Source organism: Hyla sarda, chromosome 4, assembly GCF_029499605.1.
Source record: "Hyla sarda isolate aHylSar1 chromosome 4, aHylSar1.hap1, whole genome shotgun sequence".
Lineage (NCBI taxonomy): Eukaryota > Metazoa > Chordata > Amphibia > Anura > Hylidae > Hyla > Hyla sarda.
The window spans coordinates 124,396,623-124,420,422 of record NC_079192.1 but is presented as its reverse complement, the minus strand read 5'-3'; the positions used below and the strand labels follow the sequence as shown (position 1 = coordinate 124,420,422).

Below are 23,800 nucleotides of genomic sequence, written 5' to 3'. Positions count from 1 at the left end.
ACAAACCTTTTGAATGCCATTTTGAATACTTTGAGGGTTGCAGTTTTTAAAACGGGGTCATTTATGGGGTATTTCTAATATGAAAGCCCTTCAAATCCACTTCAAAACTGAACTGGCCCCTGAAAAATTTCGATTTTGAAAATTTTGTGAAAAATTGGAAAATTGCTGCTGAAATTTGAAGCCCTCTGATGTCGTCGAAAAGTAAAAACTCATCAATTTTATCATGCAAACATAAAGTAGACATATTGTATATGTGAATCAATATATAATTTATTTGGAATATTCATTTACCATATTAGCAGAGAGCTTCAAAGTAAAAAACTAAATGCTAAATTTTCAATTTTTTCATAAAATTTTGGAATTTTTCACCAAGAAATGATACAAGTATCGACAAAATTTTACCACTAACATAAAGTAGAACATTTCACGAAAAAACTATCTTGAAATCAGAATGAAAGGTAAAAGCATCCAAGAGTTATTAATGCTTAAAGTGACAGTGGTCAGATGTGCAAAAAATGGCCGGGTCCTACAGTGAAAATTGGCTGGGTCTTTATAAGGGGTTAAAAAGGGAAAGTTTGATTTATGATTATTATTCTGTCCCATTACTTTTGGTCCCTTAACAAGTGGGAGGTACATATGCAAACTGTTGTAATTCTTACACAGTTCGCCTGATTTTTTTTGTAAATACCCTCAAATTAAAGCTGACAATTTGCAGTTAAAGCACATTTTGTTCGTTTAATTTCAAATCCATTGTGTTGGTGTATAGAGCCAAACATTTTAGAATTGTTTTGATGTCCCAATATTTATGGACCTGACTGTAGCTTTCTCTTATGGACCCCAACATCATCTTAAAACAATACATTGCTTTTGATTCCTATGGAATTATGGTATGTTTGTTACTGCAAGAATAAGAGATAGTGGGGGCTCAGGCAGTAAGACCTCTGTAATTTCCTCTTGCCCAAATCTTCCTGTACACCATGCATTATCAGTAATAAATAAATGTACGCATACTATACATACGTTGGCAAGCTAGGTTTGTAAAACCAACTAGAAATTAGTCAGTGCATTAAAGGGGTACTTCCCTGGAAAACATTTTCTTTTTAAATCAACTGGTGCCAGAAAGTTAAACAGATTTGTAAATTACTTCTATTTAAAATTCTTAATCCTTCCAGTATATATCAGCTGCAATATGCTCCACAGAAAGTTATTTTCTTTTTGAATTTCCTTTCTGCCTGACCACAGTGCTCTCTGCTGACACCTCTGTCCAGGTCAGGAACTGTCCAGAGCAGGATAGGTTTGCTATGGGGATTTGCTCCTCCTCTTGACAGTTCCTAAAATGTCAGCATAGAGGACTGTGGTCAGACAGAAAGGAAATTCAAAAAGAAAAGAACTTCCTCTGTAGCATACAGCAGCTGATAAGTTCTGGAAGGATTAAGATTTTTAAATAGAAGTAATTTACAAATCTGTTTAACTTTCTGGCACCAGTTGATTTAAAAAAATTTTTTCCAGTGGAGTACCCCTTTAACAACATTACACATTATTTTTTCAGTATCATGTGTTTTAAAGGCAACTATTACTGATTGGCAGTGTGGCACAAACAGGATCCAAGGAATGGTTTCAGAGGTGCAGAGGTCTTTAAACTCACCCCAGTGCAGTTAAGAATGTATTTGCATATTTCAAGATTCTGCTATATCTTGGAAATGGTGGGAAACACTGATGCACTGAGCTGCACTGTGACAGATAGACCCCCAGCACCAGGAATAGGATCGCACCCCAGACCAAAGTTATGTTAATGAGGAGCCCCGAAGGTGTGTAAAGGTTTGCTTTTTTAAAAGGGACAGGCTCAGCATTAAAAAACAAACAAAAAAAAAACCTACCCCCAGAGTGCCTTCAAGTGCCTTGGGCAGTCCAAAAAATGTGTTTAGAAATGTACCATTTTGAAGTAGACACATACAGGGGAATTTTCCTTGAACCAACGCAGAGTGGCAAAATTGTGCATAGTTTTTGTGCAAGCTCGGTTTTGGCACATTTTTGTGGCAAAGTTCAACATTTTTTTGCACAAAGACGTGCATTGTGAAAAACGTCAAGTTTTTCACAGAAGTGTCAGAGTAGCAGCTTTTAAAGATGTTTTTAGGACTTTGATATTGCTGGCCTGTTCTTAAGATAGGTCTTCAATATCAGATCGGTGGGAGTCCCACTACCCACACCCTACTGAAGAGCTGATTATGAGGGGCTAGGCACACTGCTGTATATATTGTAGTGGTGGTGCCTGGTACTGCAGCGAGTTGGACTGAGAATTAGTACCAGGCACAGCTCTATACAAAATTTATGGTGCTGCGCCTGGTTAGTCATAAAGAAGAAGGCTATGTGTTGGAGTTGCCTTAAGCTGTGCAGAAATTCCTGCTCATGATGCCGAAACAACCCTTTTTACATTCAGAAGAGATTTGTGAAGGCTCAACTCTGTTGCGTGTGAACATGCCCTAAAGCAACTACACATCGCTGGTACTTTACATCTTTTCTTATTGCAGCATTTGAACAGTATAATTGTATAGTTCTGGCCCAATGTTAATACAGTTTAGAATGTCTGTAATAATTACACATGCTCGTATGCACTTTACACCACCCTTACCTGGTATACTATGTGCTTTTTGTCACAGATCCAGAACTGCAGCTAAAAATATCCCTTGCTCTCTGCCTATCATTAACATGGGATTATAATAAGTAGGACACAAGCAATGCTTGAACTGTCTACAAGGCAGAGTGGGTTCTTTTCTCCCTAGTCCATCTCTAGATTTGTGCGTTTAAATCAGAAAAGAGGAGTTTGGATCTCTGCTGAGATACGTGCCCAGTGTTCGGGAAGGTCACTTTTTTTTTTTTTTCGAGGGTCACTCTTTAAAGGAAACACAATTAAGCAAGTAAATTAGTTTTTCTTTGCTATGAACAATAATTACTGAATTAGCGATAAAAGAAAATCCCAAGATAGACATTAAAAGACCAATGTAAATGAAAAGAATAAATCTGTCTGGGCCTAATGTATGTGTCACCGGGATCCTTATACATTATTAAAGCATTAGGTTACTTCTACTATGTATTTTTAAAAGATAGGTTCCTTACATGTTTTGTAAGTAAAACTACACTGCTCAAAAAAATAAAAGGGAACACTAAGATAACACATCCTAGATCTGAATGAATGAACTAATCGTATGAAATACTTTCATCTTTACATAGTTGAATGTGCTGACAACAAAATCACACAAAAATTATCAATGGAAATCAAATTTATCAACCCATGGAGGTCTGGATATGGAGTCACACTCAAAATCAAAGTGGAAAACCACACTACAGGCTCATCCAACTTTGATGTAAAGTCCTTAAAACAAGTCAAAATGAGGCTCAGTAGTGTGTGTGGCCTCCACGTGCCCGTATGACCTCCCTACAATGCCTGAGCATGCTCCTGATGAGGTGGCAGATGGTTTCCTGAGGGATGTCTTCCCAGACCTGGACTAAAGCATCCGCCAACTCCTGGACAGTCTGTGGTGCAACGTGGCATTGGTGGATGGAGCGAGACATGATGACCCAGATGTGCTTAATCGGAATCAGGTCTGGGGAAGGTGCGGGCCAGTCCATAGCATCAATGACTTCCTCTTGTAGGAACTGCTGACTTACTCCAGCCACATGAGGTCTAGCTTTGTCTTGCATTAGGAGGAACCCAGGGCTACCGCACCAGCATATGGTCTCACAAGGGGTCTGAGGATCTCATCTCAGTACCTAATGGCAGTCAGGCTACCTCTGGCAAGCACATGGAGGGCTGTGCTGCCCCCCCAAAGAAATGCCACCCCACACCATTACTGACCCACCGACAAACTGGTCATACTGGAGGCTGTTGCAGGCAGCAGAACATTCTCCACGGCGTCTCCAGACTCTGTTATGTCTGTCACATGTGCTTAGTGTGAACCTGCTTTCAGCTGTGAAGAGCACAGGGCACCAGTGGCAAATTTGCCAATCTTGGTGTTCTTTTGAAAATGCCAAACGTCCTGCACGGTGTTGGGCTGTAAGTCAGGCCCTCATACCACCCTCATGGAGTCTGTTTCTGACCGATTGAGTGGACACATGCACATTTGTGGCCTGCTGGAGGTAATTTTGCAGGGCTCTGGCAGTGCTCCTCCTGCTCCTCCTTGCTCTGAGGCGGAGGTATCGGTTCTGCTGCTGGGTTGTTGCCCTCCTACAGCTTCCTCCATGTCTCCTGATGTACTGGCCTGTCAGCCATCTGACATTTGTTATACAACTGCAGTGATTAAAGCCTCTGTGCAATATACAAGTGTCCCATATATACTACAGACAGTGAGGGCATGGCCAAAAAAAAGGCGTTTTGTTAATAAACATTATATTGAAAAGCCCTCAATAATTATTCACTTATGAAACTAAATTATGGAGATAAAGTTCTTTGCACTATAAAGGGGGCACTGTGGCTAGTACTTTTTAAGGATACTGGCTGATGCTACGGGAGCAATATGGCAAGCACTGTATGGTGGCATTTGCACATGGCACTAAATAGAGTAACTATAGCTACTTATATGAACACTCGGGGCATTGGCTAACACTCTTCAATGTCACATGTTAAGGCTCCTTCTTTTTTTAAGGATTGTAATAATTCTGTCAGATAATTTCCATCAGATCTGACAGCCAGAATAGCAGTGCATACAGCACCATTCTTACTGTTAAAGCAACAGAAGCCACAACCAGATCCTGTAGGACAATATAAATTATTGGATGCCATTGTAATGCGTCAAATCAAGTGCTGGGTTGGGATGTAGATTGTGGACATTGCCTAAAATTATGACTGCCACTTGTAAGGGGGAACCTGTAGCAGTAGGTACTATCAGGTGTGTGTTATAAGATATGTATCCCCCTACTATTAATGATTAAATATATTGGAGGTTGCCAAAATTCAGTGAACTGTACAATAACGTGTATGGTCATATATCTGATTGTTAACTAAATTCTGATGTGACTCCTACTATTCTTTACACATATAGGATATATTATCCCATGCATAAAATAGAGAGTTATTAGCCTGCATTTACACATTACATTTGCACCAAAATTCATGCCATGTTCATCTTTTTTAGTTTATATACCAGGCCTACAATCCAACTATTTTTTTTGTCTCCCTTCACATGTCTGGTGATCCAATTTTAAATCTGGTACAGATGTGTTCAGAGAGAAACGGATTCCAAAACTGATCCCAGCGTTTTGTATGAGAGCAGTTTTGGAGTAAGTTGTGACCCCAAATCTCTGGTTGCACAGTACAGCTGTATATATATATTCAAATTTGACATAGTGCTTAAAGGAGATATCCAGTGCTGAAAAACGTATCCCCTATTCTAAGGATAGGGGATAAGTTTCAGATCGCGGGGGGTCCATCCGCTGTGGCCCCCCGCGATCTCCTGTACGGGGCCCCGACAGCCCGCAGGAAGGGGGCGTGTTGACCACCACACAAAGCGGCGGCTAACATGCCCCCTCAATACAACTCTATGGCAGAGTCAGAGAACTTCCTTCGGCAATCTCCGGCTCTGCCATAGCGCTGTATTGAGGGGGCGTGTCAGCCGCCGCTTCGCACTGTGGTCCACACCCGCTATCTGGCCAGCGAGCTGAGGCCCCATACAGGAGATCGTGGGGGGCTCCAGCGGTCAGACCCCCACGATCTGAAACTTATCCCCTATTTTTAGGATAGGGGATAAGTTTTTCAGCACTGTACTACCCCTTTAAGCAGGATGCATACAGAAGAAGATCTCCAGAAGAGTCTGCGATTATCACCTGTGGGCCACATAATTTGTTTTCAACCCAGCATCTGTAACACACTTGAGCCCCTGCTTAGCAAACAGCCAAAAAGTTATTTATGAGATATTTAAGTAAAATTTCGTTCAACAGAATTATTGATTAGAATGAAAAAAGATTACGGTTTCTTAATGATTTTTTTTCCAGTTAAATAGCCACTACATTTTCAGCAAACTTTGCATAAATCAATAGTACAAGCAAATGTAAGAAACTTTGGAATATATCTTATCAGAGAAAAATGTCTTCTTTTTCACTCCAATCTTCTTACTTCTCCTCCATCCTAAACACATAATGCACTTAAAAAAAAGCAAAACCTATATTAGTATGACCCTCTTTTTTTATTTTTTTATTCTTTTCTTATTAGAGTTTTTCAAACAAAATAAGCTGGGCATTCCTGATGTATACAAACCATAAACAATGGAAATAAACAAAATAGGTGAACAACCTACTGGACAGAGAATAGAGTCAAAGAAAAGTTGTCAAAGAAAAGTTCCTTATGCAATAAATCACAATGGTAATGTAAGTCCTCTGCCTGTGGATAAAAGTAAATAATAATACAAAAATAGGGAGAGAGCTAATGGGTCCATTGGAGGGAGGAAGTCAGAATCTTTGGAAAGCGGTGCACATTACAGTACTTTGGATTGTGATGATGTTAACCATGGTGATTATTTGTTCAAGAAACCCTGCTGAGCAGCATTACCAAGAGAGATTCCTTTTTCATAGGAGCAAGTAAGGTTAATAGCTGTCACTACATCCAGGACGTCCGGAACAATAGGAGACTTCCAATGTCTCAATAGAACTGTTCTCGCTATGGCACAATAGTGCACATCAGGCCTCTTAGTTTCAGTGGGAATTGATCCATACCTATGAATAGAAGTGCTAGTTGTGGAGACCAATTGGGGGAGCAGGGCAGCATGTCTGTGAGGAGTTTTCTACATTCTGCCCAGTACCTTTGCAATAAAGGGCAAGTCCAGAGTATGTGGAACAAAGTAACCCTACATTTATAACCCCTCCATCACCTATTAGAAACGGAGGGGTATATGAGGGCCAATCTGTCCGGTGTGAAATACCACCTAAACGTGGTTTTCGTTACTGCGCCAATGTGGGAAGTGCATTTAAGTTAACTCTGGGACATTTTAAAGGCAGAAGTCCATTCGTCATCTGTAAAAGTCTGCTCAAGGTCTTTTTCCCAGCTCCGTAGGGAGTGGAATTTGTGGAAATGTGCTGTGTGTAGGAGAACATTATATAAGACTTTTAATCCTTTCTTGTCACTAGACAGAGTTACTTGGTCTCTGTTTAGGGAAGAATGTGTCAGGTTTCCACTAAGTTGAAAATATTTGTAGAAGTCAGAGGCCGGAATGGAGTACCTGTCTTGCATATACTGAAATGTCCTAAAACCACTTGAGTCCATGAGGTCTTCTACCTTGGAGACCCCATGGGCTATCCAATAGTTTAAGTTAGTGTCAAGGAGCAAAGCTTCCATAAGAGTAAAGTATAAGGCTTTTTTGGAATGTGGTGTGTCGGCATCTACCATATGGTGGAATTTTGACCATGCTGTCAGAGGGTCCGTCACTATAGGACCCATGTCTACAGGTGTAGGTATTCACTAGAACGGTGTCAGTAGTAAGTCCTGTAAAGAAAACGGACGTGTCATGACCCCTTCCAAGTGCACCCAAGGGGTAGAGTCATCTAAGCGAAACCAACCCTTCAAAGCAGATACTATAGATGAAAAGTAATAGAACTTTAGGTCAGGCAAGGCCAGGCCCCCCACCCTTCTTTTGCTAGTGAGGATGTAACGTTTCTAGGTCTACTGCCAACCCAAATGAAGTTGGTGAGCATGCCCTGAGCTTGAGTGAAGAATTTGTCAGGGACCTGTATCTGTAGGTTGTGAAATAGGTATAAAAACCTGGGTATTAATAGCATTTTAAACGTTGCTATCCGTCCCGTCCAAGAAATGTCGTGTTTGGTGAAGCGAGACATTTCGCTTTTTATGTTAGAGAGAAGAGGAAGGCAATTGAATTTGTAAAGTTGACTGTGGGACTGGGTTAGGGTCGTGCCAAGATATTTAATACCCTGTGTTTGCCATTCAGGAGAATAATCACTCTTCAAGGTGAAGACCAATGGGGCTGGGATGTTAATGGGGAGGGCTTGGGTCTTGGAAGAATTTAAATGGTAATAGGACAATACTTCGAAGTGTGCTATTAAATCCATCACAGCTCGTAGAGAGCGCTCTGGATTCGTGAGTGACAAAAACACATCATCCACGTACAGACATATAGTGTGTGATTTGCCTCCTATTTCTTCCCCTGTGATCCGGATGTCATCTCTAACTGCTTGGGCCAGGGGCTCCATGGCAAGGATGAATATGAGAGGAGACAGGGGGCACCCCTGCCTTGTGCCGTTAGTGAGGGCAAATTCTGGGGAGAATGCCCCATGTACATATGTTCTAGCTGTGGGGTTGCTATACAAGGCCCTAATAGCTGAAACAATAAGGCCACTGAAACCAATCCGTTGTAGTACAGAGAAGGCGAACGATCACCTAAGGTGGTCAAACGCCTTCTCGGCGTCCAGAGCCAGAGCTAAAACTGGTATCTTGTGGGTGTCTGAATAATGGAGGATTCCCAACACTTGCCTTGTATTATAGTATGCCTGTCTGGTAGGGACGAAACCCGCTTGGTCCACATTGATAAGGGAGGGTAGAAGAGTCGCTAACCTAGTGGCTACTATTTTGGCAAAATGTTTAATGTCTAAATTCAATAAGGAGATGGGGCGGAAATTTGGAGGGCTATCCAGGGGCCTGTCGGGTTTGAGAATGGTGACATTTAGTGCCTGTAGGTTCTCCTTCGGAAAGGTTCCTAGTTTTAAAGCGAGTTGGAAAAAGGTACGTAGATGGGGGGACAGGATTGATCTAAAGTGGCTATAATAGTAATTGGCAAAGCCGTCTGGTCCAGGAGCTTTATCTCGTGGGAGGTTCTTAATAACAGATTCCACCTCCTGGAGTGAAATAGGAGTGTTGGTCTGGAGAAGCTGGTGTGGGGCAAGGGAAGGCAGATTAATAGAATTCAAAAACTGGTCGGTCATATCAGCTAGATGGGGAGGGGTCGGGGTAGAATTCTGTAAGTTAGAATAAGTCCTAAGTCGATTTGCTAGAGTCATGGAAGGATTCGATTTTTTTTCCAATTGTACGCGTCTCTGTCAATTGACTGTCCCTCTCCCTGTTTGATAACGGATCCCCTGATATATGCCTTGTGCGTGTTCCATATAGTGCTAGACTGTACTTAGGGAGAGTCATTTAGTTGGAAGAATTCGGTCAGGTCCTGTTCTATGTGAGTCCTAGAGGTGGTGGTGTGAGAAAGTAGAAAGGGGTTACTACGCCACAAGAAAGTGGGAGGGGAGTTCAAACGTTCATCAAGAGAGAGTGATGGCCGCATGGTCTGACCATTGGATGGTTTCAGTAGAGGAGGTAATAGTGTGGGGGAGGACCGATCTGTCTAAAAGGACTAGGTCAACACGAGAGTACACATTGTGGACCCCGCAGTGGAATGTATAGTCACGTTCTAGAGCGTGTTGTGCGTGGCATACATCATATAGCTCTTCCTTCCACATGAAATTCGCTAAAGAAACAGGATTTCTGGGCTGAGGGGAAGTAGTGTCTATGTGAGGGTCAACCGTAATATTGCAATCACCACATAATATTAGTTTACCTTTATGGATGGGGTTAATCTTACGCATCAGAGAGCAAAAGAAGCATAATTGGGAGGTGTTCGGTGCATATAGGGATACCAATGTGTATAAGTCATTATTAAGTGTGCAAACCAGGATATCAAATCGGCCTAGTGGGTCACAATATTGCTCAGTTATGGAAAAGGCCACCGTATTCCTGACAGCTATTCCAACTCCTCTCGATTTACTGTGGAAGTGGGAGTGATAAATATGAGGAAAAGCCCTATGGGATAACCTGTAGGCATCTGAGGACAGCAAATGGGTCTCTTGGGCACATAGAATATCCCCTACCAGGCATTTCTCCACAAGTGTGCTCTCCTCATCGGGCTGTTTAAACCATTGGCGTTAATGCTAATAATCTTTGGCACCATTATATACTAGTAAAAAAAACAGCATATAAGTTAAATGAATACCACTACATCTTGAAGAGGAAACGTCTCCCAGCGAAGGCGCTCCTCCTCGGAAAACACAGGCAGGGTAGATGAATGCATTTTGGGGAACGGACAGGAACAAACTGAGAGAACAACATAAAAATGAACACAAAAATAGAGCATCGTATATAAATGCAAAGGATACTGATCATGAAAAGGGGAGATGGAAGTCCATCTACCAGATGGGGTTAGAGTCCCTTCTGCTGCCTTTTGCCCCATACATACGTCCCGGGATGAAGCAGTACTCCACTATTTAGCCAGCCATTAGCAGATTGTAGATCAGTCTCCACAAATCTTCGATGGGGGAGACCAGAGGGAGCAGGAATGGAGATGTTACAACTTTTTAGCAGGTGCTTCCCTTCCTCAAGGGATTTAATCACATGCAGTTCATTCTTGTGGTGGATAAGAAGGCGAACTGAGAAGCCCCATTGGTACGGCATATTCGCCTGTCGAAGTGCTGTGGTGATGGGAGACAGGGCTCTACACAGCTGTAATGGAACTTTATGGAACGGTGCAGGCAGGCCTCTGTTTTATCTGGAAAACGACATAAACTCCTCTTTCACAAGGGAGTAGTGTATGTGGGCCAAAACATCGCTCGGTACTGTATCTGCGAGATGTTTGGGACGGGGAACACGGTGCGCTTTGTCAATTTCCAGATCATGATCTGGGAGGTAAGGTAAAGTAGCTTTTAAGAGAGAATGAACAACTTGCGGAATGTCCAGAGGCAGCATGCCGCATAGTTTAATATTATTGCGCCAACCTCTATCCTCTAAGTCGTTTTAGCCTTCATCATGGATATATCATCCTATAGAGCTGTGTGAGCATCTATAAGATCATTGTGGGAGTTGGCAAAATCCCTAAACTTGTGCTCAAGGTGGTCTACTCTTTTCCCCAGTGCCCCTATTTCAGAACGCAAGGGGTGCAGGAGTACTTCAATGTCAGATAATAAGGACCTGCGTGGCACTAACATCATTTCTTTCATGGCCTTGTCAGTCAGTGCCACATTAGCCACCTGCATAGCCATTAGAGCATCTCCCCCAGATTCGGGCGAAGCAGAGACCAATGATGGTGAATGTACTCCCTCTGTAGCATGCTGGTCATCTATCCGTGGGCGCTGCTTAAGAGGACTGCAAGAGGGAGAGGAGGAAACTGAACCTCTCGGGCTCCTAAAGTAGCTTCGGGCTGGTACGAGGCAGGAGTCCAGGAGGTTCAGCAAGGTACGTGGGCTGCCCGGTACTGAAGACTGATCTCCTGTAACTTCTCGTGGAGCGTCTCAGCTGGTGCAGGGGAGAAAGGCGCTGAGAAGTAGCAGGCAGCACGCGGCCCGGAGATCTTCCCTCCTCTTCTTCTTTTCCGCCGCCATCTTGTGAGTCTCCTGCGTCTCGGGAAAAGTAGAATTTCATCAGCTTTGCTTGATTTGCAGCTTTCCTTCTTTTCCCTGGCATTCTTGGGGTATTCCGGTCACAGAATAATGCAAAATAAGAAGGCTGTAGTGGAGTGAAGCGGAGTAAAGTCGCTTAAATTACAGCGGGAGCTCGAGCTCACAGCTCAGACGTGCCTGCAGCTAGGCAGCCAGACCACGCCCCCTAGTAAGACCCTCTTAATCAACAAAATAACAAAATGTATGTAAACCAAGGTAAAGAATATCAAAGCAATAACAACGTAAAATGTCCTTACCCCCAAATGTGACCAAATACACAAAACTTAATTCCAAAGAATGAGGAAAATTTTATCTTTATTGTAATTTGAACATGATTGACATAGAACATAACAACAAAAACCCACCCAAAACATATACACTCAGACAGAATTAAAGAGGACCTGTCACCAAATATTAATTAATATAGAGTTGCTTGTGTAATTAGCAGACACTTTCCCATTCACTTGATTTTAAAATTATTAACATAAATACTGTATGTGTAAAATGTAACATAAAAAACGTCCACTGGGTGGCTCTGTTCTGTTCCCTGCCCCAATTAATACAGTGAGTTTGTTCTCCTCCCGGCCTGGCTGGAGTCCAAACTCAGGAAGTGCTTCTCTGCACTGAGCTTGATTGACAGCTGCACAGAAAGTGAAAGCTCCACAGATTCTCACATACAGCTGCACACACTGACAGCTGAAGGAGAGCCTCACTGATAGCAACACAGACTGAAACATGCACAGAGCTTGAGGTCTTCTATTCATCACAGCTCTGCAACCATGTGAGAGCGGAAGTGGTCCCCCAGCAGGCTTCAGTGATGTCATGCCTGCTGGGAAATGCCCACTTTCTCCTGCTGGGAAATTGCACTATGTGAGCAAGAAGAAGGGTATGATGCAGAGGTTTTTAAAGGTCTGATTTTTTTTTTTACGGGTGGGAGGGATGTTAGGAGTAGTTAGGGAACATCGCCTGAGGTAGTTTAGAACAGTTTATTTGGTGACTTTTTAAAAACACAGTGGGAGAACACCGAAGAGAATATATACAAACAATGATGGCATCTTATAAAATATATTATGAGGATCCCATAATAGAATCTACTCTTATGACAATGTAATGGGATGGTATAAAAAAACAGAAATTCATTAGTTATAGATAACAAAATAAGATTCTGATGTGCAAATAAATAACCGATATACAGAATATCACATAAGGTGTCAATGAACAAGTATGTATACATGTAAGTATACAGGTAAATACTCTATATTAACTACACTGATGTAAGTATATATAACAAAATAAAGTGCAAGTGTGCAAATAAATCATAATTATACTGACACCAATGCATATAGTAATGAATAAACAAAGTAATGGAAAAGATGAAAGCACCCAATAGAAGAGACCAACCACACTAGTAATAACAGGCTGCTCCGGTGTTCCCCCACCTCACACTCCAATGCGTTTTGTCCAGGAGTGATAAGGAGAAGGGACACATAGAGTAATTTATATAGGGGGCAATCAAGTACTGACCAATAATTTATCAAGATCGATGGTGCCAAGTACAGCGACGCTTGGCGTGTCACGCCCAGGACCTCCACGCTACAGGAACTCAAGCGACCTCAATCGAGGGAGAAGTACCCAGACCGAAGCCGCAGAAGGAACAGGCATGCGCACTCAAGCGCGCGGCGCACATCACGTCATGTCAGGGAAGGGAACCCAGTCCCTAACAGCTCGAGCCACATTACTCACAATGGCAAAGCATGGAAAGATTTATATAACAGCATTGCAAGTTCATGAACCAATGCATTATTATAACAAAAAAAGAATATATATATATATATATATATATATATATATATATATATAATGAAAAATAAATAATATTTAATAAATCTCATAATGGAAACTAAAAAATATAAATAATATGTGATGTGCCTAACAAAAGCAAATACAAAAATATATGAATATATAAATGGGAGTGTGATAAATGGGTGAAAATGCAATAATAAGTGTGTGTGAAAATACATGATGTGTGTGTGAAAAATGACCATAGATGTGCAATAGGGCTAGAAGAAGTAGTGCATAATACCACATGAAGTGTATAACTTAAATTAATTCATAAGTGTAAATAACCCAAAATTTTATACCATATCAATAATAAATAATGAATGAAGAATAATAATACATAAATATATATGTAATAAATATGTAATAAATAAAATAAAAACACATAGAAATTCATTTGATAGCAAATTAAATCCTGTAAAAGTGATTGTTACGCCGAGCGCTCCGGGTCCCCGTTCCTCCCCGGAGCGCTCGCCTCATCCTCGTTGCTGCAGCGCCCCGGTCAGATCCACTGACCGGGTGCGCTGCGGTCCCGCCTCCAGCCGGGATGCGATTCGCGATGCGGGTGGCGCCCGCTCGCGATGCGCACCCCGGTCCCCGTACCTGACTCGCTCTCCGTCGGTCCTGTCCCGGCGCGCGCGGCCCCGCTCCCTAGGGCGCGCGCGCGCCGGGTCTCTGCGATTTAAAGGGCCAGTGCACCTATGATGGTGCCTGGCCCAATCTTCCAATTAGCTTAATTAGTGTTCACCTGTGCACTTCCCTATATCACCTCACTTCCCCTGCACTCCCTTGCCGGATCTTGTTGCACTTGTGCCTAGTGAAAGCGTTCCCTTGTTTGTTCCTAGCCCGTGTTCCTGACCTCCTGCCGTTGCCCCTGACTACGATCCTTGCCGCCTGCCCCCGACCTTCTGCTACGTCCGACCTTGCTTCTGCCTACTCCCTTGTACCTCGCCTATCTTCAGCAGTCAGAGAGGTGAGCCGTTCCTAGTGGATACGACCTGGTCACTACCGCCGCAGCAAGACCATCCCGCTTTGCGGCGGGCTCTGGTGAAAACCTGTAGTGGCTTAGAACCGGTCCACTAGCGCGGTCCTCGCCATCCCTCTCTGGCACAGAGGATCCACTACCTGCCAGCCGGCATCGTGACAGTAGATCCGGCCATGGATCCCGCTGAAGTTCCTCTGCCAGTTGTCACCGACCTCCCTACACTGGTCGCCCAGCAAGCCCTAAAGATCGCCCAACGAAATCAACAGCTGGCATACTTGACCTCCGTGACACTGCATCTTCAGTCACAGATACAGCAAATTCAGTCACAGCTACAGCTGCAACAACCATCTCCTCCGCCGGCTCCTGCAACTCCTCCGCAGCAACCGGCCGCTCCTAACCCCTGCTTGTCCCTGCCGGACAAATTTGATGGGGTCCGCAATGATCCTGCCACAGCCACAGTCCAGTCCTACTTCGCTGAGGTCCGTGGTGTCTTCGAGGAGCCTGCCCGAGCCTCTTCTGCCAAGACTGCCCTGCTGAACCTGGCCCAGGGTGTTTCTTCCGTTGGCGAGTACGCCATTCAGTTCCGTGCTCTTGCTTCCGAGTTGTCCTGGAATAGTGAGATTCTCTGCGCGACCTTTAAAAAAGGCCTATCCAGCAACATTAAAGATGTTCTGGCCGCACGAGAAACTCCTGCTAACCTGCATGAACTCATTCATCTTGCCACTCGCATTGACATGCGTTCTTCCGGATGGCGTCTGGAGCTCCGCCTGGATATGGACTTTGTTCGCACGAGGCGTTTTTTCTCCCCGGCTCCTCTCTCCTCTGGTCCTCTGCAATCCGTTCCTGTGCTTCCCGCCGCGGAGGCTATGCAAGTTGACAGGTCTCGCTTGACACCTCAAGAGAGGACACGACGCCGCATGGAGAATCTTTGCCTGTACTATGCCGGTACCGAACACTTCCTGAAGGATTGTCCTATCCGTCCTCCCCGCCTGGAAAGACGTACGCTGACTCCGCACAAAGGTGACACAGTTCTTGATGTCAACTCTGCTTCTCCACGCCTTACTGTGCCTGTGCGGATATCTGCCTCTACCTTCTCCTTCTCTACTATGGTCTTCTTGGATTCCGGATCTGCAGGAAAATTTTTTTTGGCCTCTCTTATCAACAGGTTCTACGTCCCTGTGACCAGTCTCGCCAGACCCCTCTACATCTATTGTATTAACAATGAAAGATTGGACTGTCTCATGCGTTTCCGCACAGAACCCCTCCTAATGTGCATCGGACCTCATCACGGAAAAATTGACTTTTTTTTCCTCAGGTTCTTTGGCCCCAAGAAGAGGGGGAGACCCAAGGGGGGGGGTACTGTTACGCCGAGCGCTCCGGGTCCCCGTTCCTCCCCGGAGCGCTCGCCTCATCCTCGTTGCTGCAGCGCCCCGGTCAGATCCACTGACCGGGTGCGCTGCGGTCCCGCCTCCAGCCGGGATGCGATTCGCGATGCGGGTGGCGCCCGCTCGCGATGCGCACCCCGGTCCCCGTACCTGACTCGCTCTCCGTCGGTCCTGTCCCGGCGCGCGCGGCCCCGCTCCCTAGGGCGCGCGCGCGCCGGGTCTCTGCGATTTAAAGGGCCAGTGCACCTATGATGGTGCCTGGCCCAATCTTCCAATTAGCTTAATTAGTGTTCACCTGTGCACTTCCCTATATCACCTCACTTCCCCTGCACTCCCTTGCCGGATCTTGTTGCACTTGTGCCTAGTGAAAGCGTTCCCTTGTTTGTTCCTAGCCCGTGTTCCTGACCTCCTGCCGTTGCCCCTGACTACGATCCTTGCCGCCTGCCCCCGACCTTCTGCTACGTCCGACCTTGCTTCTGCCTACTCCCTTGTACCTCGCCTATCTTCAGCAGTCAGAGAGGTGAGCCGTTGCTAGTGGATACGACCTGGTCACTACCGCCGCAGCAAGACCATCCCGCTTTGCGGCGGGCTCTGGTGAAAACCTGTAGTGGCTTAGAACCGGTCCACTAGCGCGGTCCTCGCCATCCCTCTCTGGCACAGAGGATCCACTACCTGCCAGCCGGCATCGTGACAGTGATGCTTGAGTAATGAGTTAATAAAACAACGGATAATTGCATTGAAAGATGCAAATAAAATAGTGCAGTGTGCCAAACAAATCCCACAATAAAGTGCCACCTCAAACCCCCCCCCCCCCCCAAAAAAAAAGGGGGGGGGAGAAAGAAAATTAGTTAAAATTTTTGATTGTATTTTTGTGTATCCATACATCTGCCACTGGATCCTTGGTTAAAGGGGTCATCCACCATAAGGTGATTTTAGTACGTACCTGGCAGAGAGTAATGGACATGCTTCGGAAGGATCTGCGCTTGGCTTGGGGTTAAATGGCTATGTTGTGAGATTACCATAACACTGTGGCTAGCTTTTTGTGAACTGGTATTTCCTGTTTGACTTTTCTATTTTTGACTACAAATCCCACAATTCCATTTTCTTCCTCCCACACATCAGCCACCTCACCCATTGAAACATAAGTGAGCTGCATCCATTCAAAAGACCTGTGGTTTTTAATCAGGGTGCCTACAGCTGTTGCATTAGTTGCAGATTGATCTCTCTCCCACCAAGTGATCACTCCACCCATTGAAGCAAACAGGCTCCTTGGCATCAGCTGACTAGTGAGTCAGGTCTCGACCGAATTGCAACCTGGGAAAAATCTGAGACAACAGTCATTTTGTATGCTGTTAAAAATAAATATAGGGGCAAAAATCACAGAAGAATTGTAAGAAAACCGTCATATACAGGTACAGACACTATATTATGAACTACACTAACTTTACAGCCCCTGTAGCATAGTCAAATAAAAAAAATTCCTGGAATACCCCTTTAAGGGTAGTCCCGAATGACTAATAAAATCCAAGGACCTGTAAATTGCAAAAGCTTTTTTCGTTATAATAATATATTGTTTTATGCACTTGCAATGCTGTTATATAAATCTTTCCATGCTTTGCCATTGTGAGTAATGTGACTCGCGCTGTTAGGGGCTGGGTTCCCTTACCTGACATGGCGTGATGTGCGCCGTGCGCTTGAGTGCGCATACCCGTTCCTTCTGCGGCCTCGGTCTGGGTTCTCCTCCCTCGGGTGACGTAGCTCTATGCGGCAGATCCCACGGGAGGATGACACAGTTTTGGTGGCGCGGAGGTTCCGGGCGTGACACGCCAAGTGCCGATGTAGTTGGCGCCATCAATCTTGTGAGATTATTGGTCAGTACCTGATTGCACCCCTATATAAATTACTCTATGGGTTCCCCCCTCCTCATCACTCCTGGACAAAGAGGGGCAAAACGCGTTGGAGTGTGAGGTGGGGGAACATCGGCCCAGCCTGTTATTACTAGTGTGGTTGGTCTCTTCTACTGGGTGCTTTCCCAATCCAGGGTTTTCACATTATTGGTGCATTTTACTTTGTTTATTCATTACTATATGCATTGGTGTCAGTATAATTATGATTTATTTGCACACTTGCACTTTATTTTGTTAAATATACTTACATCAGTGTAGTTAATATAGAGTATTTACCTGTATACTTACATGTTTACTTACTTGTACATTGACACCTTATGTGATATTCTGTATATCGGTTATTTATCTGCACATCAGCACCTTATTTTGTTGTCTACAATTAATGAATTTCTGTTTTTGATACCATCCCATTACATTGTCATAAGAGTAGATTCCTTCATGGGATCCTCATAATATATTTTATATAATACCATCATTGTTTGTATATATTCCCTTCGGTGTTCCCCCACTGTGTTTTTAATTCTGTCTGAGTGTATATGTTTTTTAAAGGGGTATTCCAGGCAAAAACTTTTTTTTATATATCAACTGGCTCCGGAAAGTTAAACAGATTTGTAAATTACTTCTATTAAAAAATCTTAATCCTTCCAATAGTTATTAGCTTCTGATGTTGAGTTGCTGTTTTCTGTCTAACTGCTTTCTGATGACTCACGTCCCGGGAGCTGTCCAGCTCCTATGGGGATATTCTCCCATCATGCAAGGGATATTCTCCCATCATGCACAGCCCATCATGCACATGACATCATCATTGAGCAGTTAGACAGAAAACTTCAGAAGCTAATAACTATTGGAAGGATTAAGATTTTTTAATAGAAGTAATTTACAAATCTGTTTAACTTTCCGGAGCCAGTTGATATATAAAAATTTTTTTTGCCTGGAATACCCCTTTAAGGGTGGGAATTTCTTGTTATGTTTTATGTTAATCATGTTTAGATTCCAATTAAGATTCCATTTTCCTCATTCTTTGGAATTAAGTTTTGTGTATTTGGTCACATTTGGGGGTAAGGACATTAAAGGTTGTTAATTAAAAAAAAATTATTATTATTAAAAAAAACACCTGCTCAAATTAATTTCCATATGGATCAACACACTGAACTATCAGGTTACAGGTGCCCAAAGAAGTCTATGTAGAGAGAAGGAGGAAGAGGCAGAGGCAAAGATGGTGGCACGCACATGGCTTCAGCAGCTTGTCATACCTCTGTGTGTGTGTGTGTGTGGTTTTGATGCTATCATAGCAGTTAAATCTCCAACTACCACTTCATTGCACAAAGCCAGTGATTAACATGTTAGCAATGCTGGTTAACAACGGGTATTTCTCCGGAACCGGACTGCAGATCCGGGGTAAGTCATGCCTCATTTTAATCTGGTTCACCCGCAATATAACCCTGTGTATTGGGTTTGGTGCTGGTGAACCATCTGTCAGTTTCCATTTTAAGGTACAATTGAGAATTAGAAATGGATAATTTTGTGGGATTGATTTATATCAATTGATTTATATTCCTGTAGCAATGGGACTGAATGAAATACCTGAATTCAACGATTAAGAGGTGCATCTCAATATATTTGTCTATATATATATATATATATATATATATATATATTTTTTTTTTTTTTTTTGTTAATATATTCTCTCAGTCACTGTTTGCTGTACTTGGGGTACCTAATTTTCCATAGGCTGAGCAAGCAGAATGCTCTGTGTTAATGAACATGAACATGCAGAGCACTAAGGTTATTTTAATGACAGAGCTAAAGCTCTGAACAAATGAGGAATTTTCGAGCCAGTACACATGGGTGATCTGTAGTACAAACAATTATGTCTTACAGAAACCCTGCTTTAAAAGACAGCTCGGATTACTCTGAAAATATCACTTTGAGTAAAATGTTGATGGTATAATTTGTATCACTTAAGCATAAAACCTCTGATCCTATAGATTTTAGGGAAAAAGGGCTAAATATATCTGATAATATAGTAAAATGGTTACTTATCGTTATCGTAACAGTTTTTTGTTGGAGTTATTTTATAATTTTAGGACCCAAAGCAAAAGAATGTCCTATATTTGTGGTGTGAATAGTGAATTTATTTATTTTATAGAATTGTTATCTTTCTATGCTGTTAGTTCTCCAGGTATAATACATTTCATGAAAAAGTTTGCTATGTACACATTCCTCATATTGTTTCTTATATATGTGCTGTTTTTTTGGAAAGCTAATTATAAATATCCCATAGTATTTTGAAAAAACTTGCATAAAGCTTTTTTAAGGATGCGGTTTTGTGTGATCCTCTTCCAGGTCTGTTCTTACAGCTCCCAGGGATGAAACTGAAGAAGCAGGTGACTGTGTGTGGAGCGGCCATCTTTTGCGTGGCCGTCTTCTCTTTGTATCTTATGCTGGACAAAGTGCAACACGATCCTCCCAGGAGACAGAACGGAGGCAACTTTCCCAGGGTATGAGAAGATGCCAATCGATGTTTAACCATTGTACATTGACAAATAAGGACATAGAGGATTGTGAGCAAAGAATTGAAGGTCACTTGCTTATTGAACCATCCCCGGCATTGGATTTCAGGCTCTTCATAAAGCACTGCTCTATCTCACATGTATATACATTGTCATATATAGTCATGGCCGTAAATGTTGGCACCCCTGAAATTTTTCAAGAAAATTAAGTATTTCTCACAGAAAAGGATTGCAGTAACATATGTTTTGCTATACACATGTTTATTCCCTTTGTGTGTATTGGAACTAAACCAAAAAAGGGAGGAAAAAAAGCAAATTGGACATAATGTCACACCAAACTCCAAAAATGGGATGGACAAAATGATTGGCAACCTTTAACTTAATATTTGGTTGCACACCCTTTGGAAAAAATAACTGAAATCAGTCTCTTCTTATAACCATCTATAAGCTTCTTACACCTCTCAGCCGGAATGTTGGACCACTCTTCCTTTGCAAACTGCTCCAGGTCTCTCTTATTGGAAGGCGCCTTTTCCCAACAGCAATTTTTAGATCTCTCCACAGGTGTTCAAAGGGATTTAGATCTGGACTCATTGCTGGCCACTTCAGAACTCTCCAGTACTTTGTTGCTATCCATTTCTAGGTGCTTTTTGACATATGTTTGGGGTCATTGTCCTGCTGGAAGACCCAAGATCTCGGACACAAACCCAGCTTTCTGACACTGGGCTGTACAGTACAGCCCAAAATCAGTTAGTAATCCTCAGATTTCATGATGCCTTGCACAGAGGCCAGAGGCAGCAAAACAATCCCAAAACACCATTGAACCTCCACCATATTCCACTGTAGGTACTGTGTTCTTTTCTTTGTAGGCCTCATTCCATTTTCAGTAAACAGTAGAGTGATGTGCTTAACCAAAAAGCTCTATCTTGGTCTCATCTGTCCACAAGACTTTTTCCCATAATGATTTTGGCTTATTCAAGTTCATTTTGGCAAAATGGAGTCTTGCTTTTTTATGTCCCTGTGTCAGCAGTGGGGTCCTCCTGGGTCTCCTGCCATAGCATTTCATTAATTTAAATGTCGATGGATAGTTTGTGCTTACACTGATGCTCCCTGAGCCTGCAGGACAGCTTGAGTATCTTTGGAACTTGTTTGGGGCTGCTTATCCACCATCTGGACTATCCTGCATTGGCACCTTTCATAAATTTTTCTCTTCTGTCCATGCCCAGAGAGATTAGCTACAGTGCCATGGGTTGCAAACTTCTTGATAATGTTGCTTACTGTGGACAAAGGCAAATCTAGATCTCTAGAGATGGACTTGCAACCTTGAGATTGTTTATATTTTTCCACAATTTTCATTCTCAAGCCCAGTTCTCTTCGCCTCTTTCTGTCGTCCATGCTTAGTGTGGCACACAGACACACAATTCAAAGACTAAGTGAACTTCTCTCCTTTTTATCTGCTTTCAGGTGTGATTTTTATATTGCCACACCTGTTACTTGCCCCAGGTGAGTTATAAGGAGAATCACATGCTTGCAACAATCTTATTTTTCCACAATTTTGAAAGGGTGCCAATAATTTTGTCCAGCCCATTTTTGGAGTTTGGTATAACATTATTTCCAATTTGCTTTTTTTCATCCCTTTTTTGGTTTAGTTTCAATACAAACAAAGGGAATAAACATGTGTATAGCAAAATGTGTTACTGCAATGCTTTTCTGTGAGAAATACTTCATTTTCTAGAAAAATTTCAGGGGTGCCAACATTTACGGCCATGACTGTACATCTATAAACTATTGATACTGCAGCACTGAATTCAAATCTATTCTGCCCTTTGTAACTCTGGAAGCTTCCAGACAGGCTTTACATTTATGACCTTCATTTTTTTTTACTTACTGTCTAATCTCCATACTTCACTTTTATGAAGCAGTGACACATTTTCTGCTATGATGTATTCAATGTGCTTACATAATGCTTTTTTCCCATGCACCTCGGCACGACCTCTTTTTTCTTGTTGCTTGTTGGAGGAGAAACATATCATACCATAAGGCCTAATTCCACAGTTCTTAAAAGATGAATTAATATTCTATCTTTCTATCTATCTTTCTTCCTTTTTAACTATTATCTATCTATCTATCTATCTATCTTTGTTTTTCTTTTTTTTCTTTCGTCCTCTTTATCTAACTATCTATCTGTCTATGAAAATTGCCAAATAATTCTTTCAAATTCTTTATAATTCTTTAAAATGCTGTAAAATATTAGGAATATCTTTCAGGGATTGACAAAATGCAGTAAATTGCAGGAGCCAGGTTGATCACCTCATGGGAAAATTTGACCCTTTGGTTGGACTTAGACAGGTATAATGCTCCACTTTTGTAAACCTCTAGTATTGCCACAAATGCTGCCCCTACCTCTGGTCTAATTATTCCATCTACCAACATTAAGGGGATCTACAATGATGCTTTTACTTCAGACTTTTAGTAATCTGGGAGCTAAGGCTATCTAGAAAACAGCCCAAAAAGTTGGACCTTAGCAGCACATTTTTAGGCTCATTGACTACTTGGTTCCAAGAAAGACGATTTCTATTACATTGATTTAAAGTTTCCATTGTGTACAATAGAACTATTTCTGTCCTATAAACTTGTCACATTCATACTAGAACCAAGATTCAGGCTGAGCATATGAATGCTTTTTTCACACAAAGAGGTGCATTTATAAAAACGGTTACAGGCAGATATGTACATGTCTTGCTTTTGGAAGTGTGTGAAGAGAATATAACAACTTTCTATTCAATAATACTGTATGATTTATCTAGTAGTGCAGTGGTCTTTTTTTGCCTGAGTACCCCTTGACAGCCCATTCCCAAAAAAGTGTACCCACATATTAGAGACATTTTGTAATGATTATAGTATAATTCATATACTTTCCTCTATAACAGGCCCCCTGTTCCTCTCCCTATGTCCCCAGTTTCCCGATTTACAGGTGACGTCTTCTCTAACCAGAGTTGTTTACTTTTCTTTTCTTCAGTATCTGGCCTAGACCGCCATTAAGATTTCTTCCATACAAGACTTCTCCACAGAACCAGCCAAAAAAACATTTTTGGCTCATTTCTGCAGTACAATACCCACCTATTTACAAACTCCCCGTTTTTATTGTCACACACAATAATTGTACCCACTTTGCGTCCCCATAAAGTTTTTAGGCCCACTCTGTGCCCCAGATATAGCTGTAGGCCCCCAAACTGCCCCCATATATAGTTGTATTTTGGTGCTCCACTGCTCCTCTGGTCTGAGGACCTATTTCTATGGCTCATAGCAGTAGGTCCCCGGTCTACAGGGGCAGTGGAGCAACAAAGCTGATGGTCGTTACTGCCCACAGCAGCCCAGTGTCCGCTCTTCCCCTTTGCTGTCCTCCTGCTCTGCTCCGTGGTGCATTGAGGTCAGCCTACCATTTCTTTCAAAGTGGTCCAGACCATTAACCAGTGGCTGTGGCTGCCATTACTGATTTTTTTTTTCAAGTACCCCATGGAGAACTGCTAAGTACCCCTGGGGATATTTGTACCCCAGGTTGAGACCCACTGTAGTAGTGGTACAAAAATGCACCTAAAAATGCGTATGACCAGATGCATCAGTGAATAGATCACCAGTTGCAACCTAGATACATTAGTTGGTAGATCACTAGATGCAACCTAGATACATTAGTTGGTTGACAACTAAATGCAACCTAGATACATTAATCGATAGATCACTAAATGCAACCTAAATACATAG

General features: G+C 42.6%; 1 protein-coding gene across 3 annotated transcripts in view; it reads left to right on the top strand.

The window, feature by feature from the left end:
* MAN2A2 (mannosidase alpha class 2A member 2) overlaps nt 1-23,800 on the top strand; it is a 126,512-nt gene that overhangs the window by 32,078 nt on the left and 70,634 nt on the right. Inside the window, exons 1-2 of one of the 3 annotated variants that reach the window (XM_056572033.1) lie at nt 18,817-18,926; nt 19,875-20,029. In XM_056572033.1, the coding sequence (XP_056428008.1) occupies nt 18,869-18,926; nt 19,875-20,029 (213 nt within the window). In that variant the 5' untranslated portion in view covers nt 18,817-18,868. Of the gene's footprint in view, nt 1-18,816; nt 18,927-19,874; nt 20,030-23,800 lie in introns of those variants that run through there. The other 2 variants (XM_056572034.1, XM_056572036.1) reach the window with 2 other exon arrangements.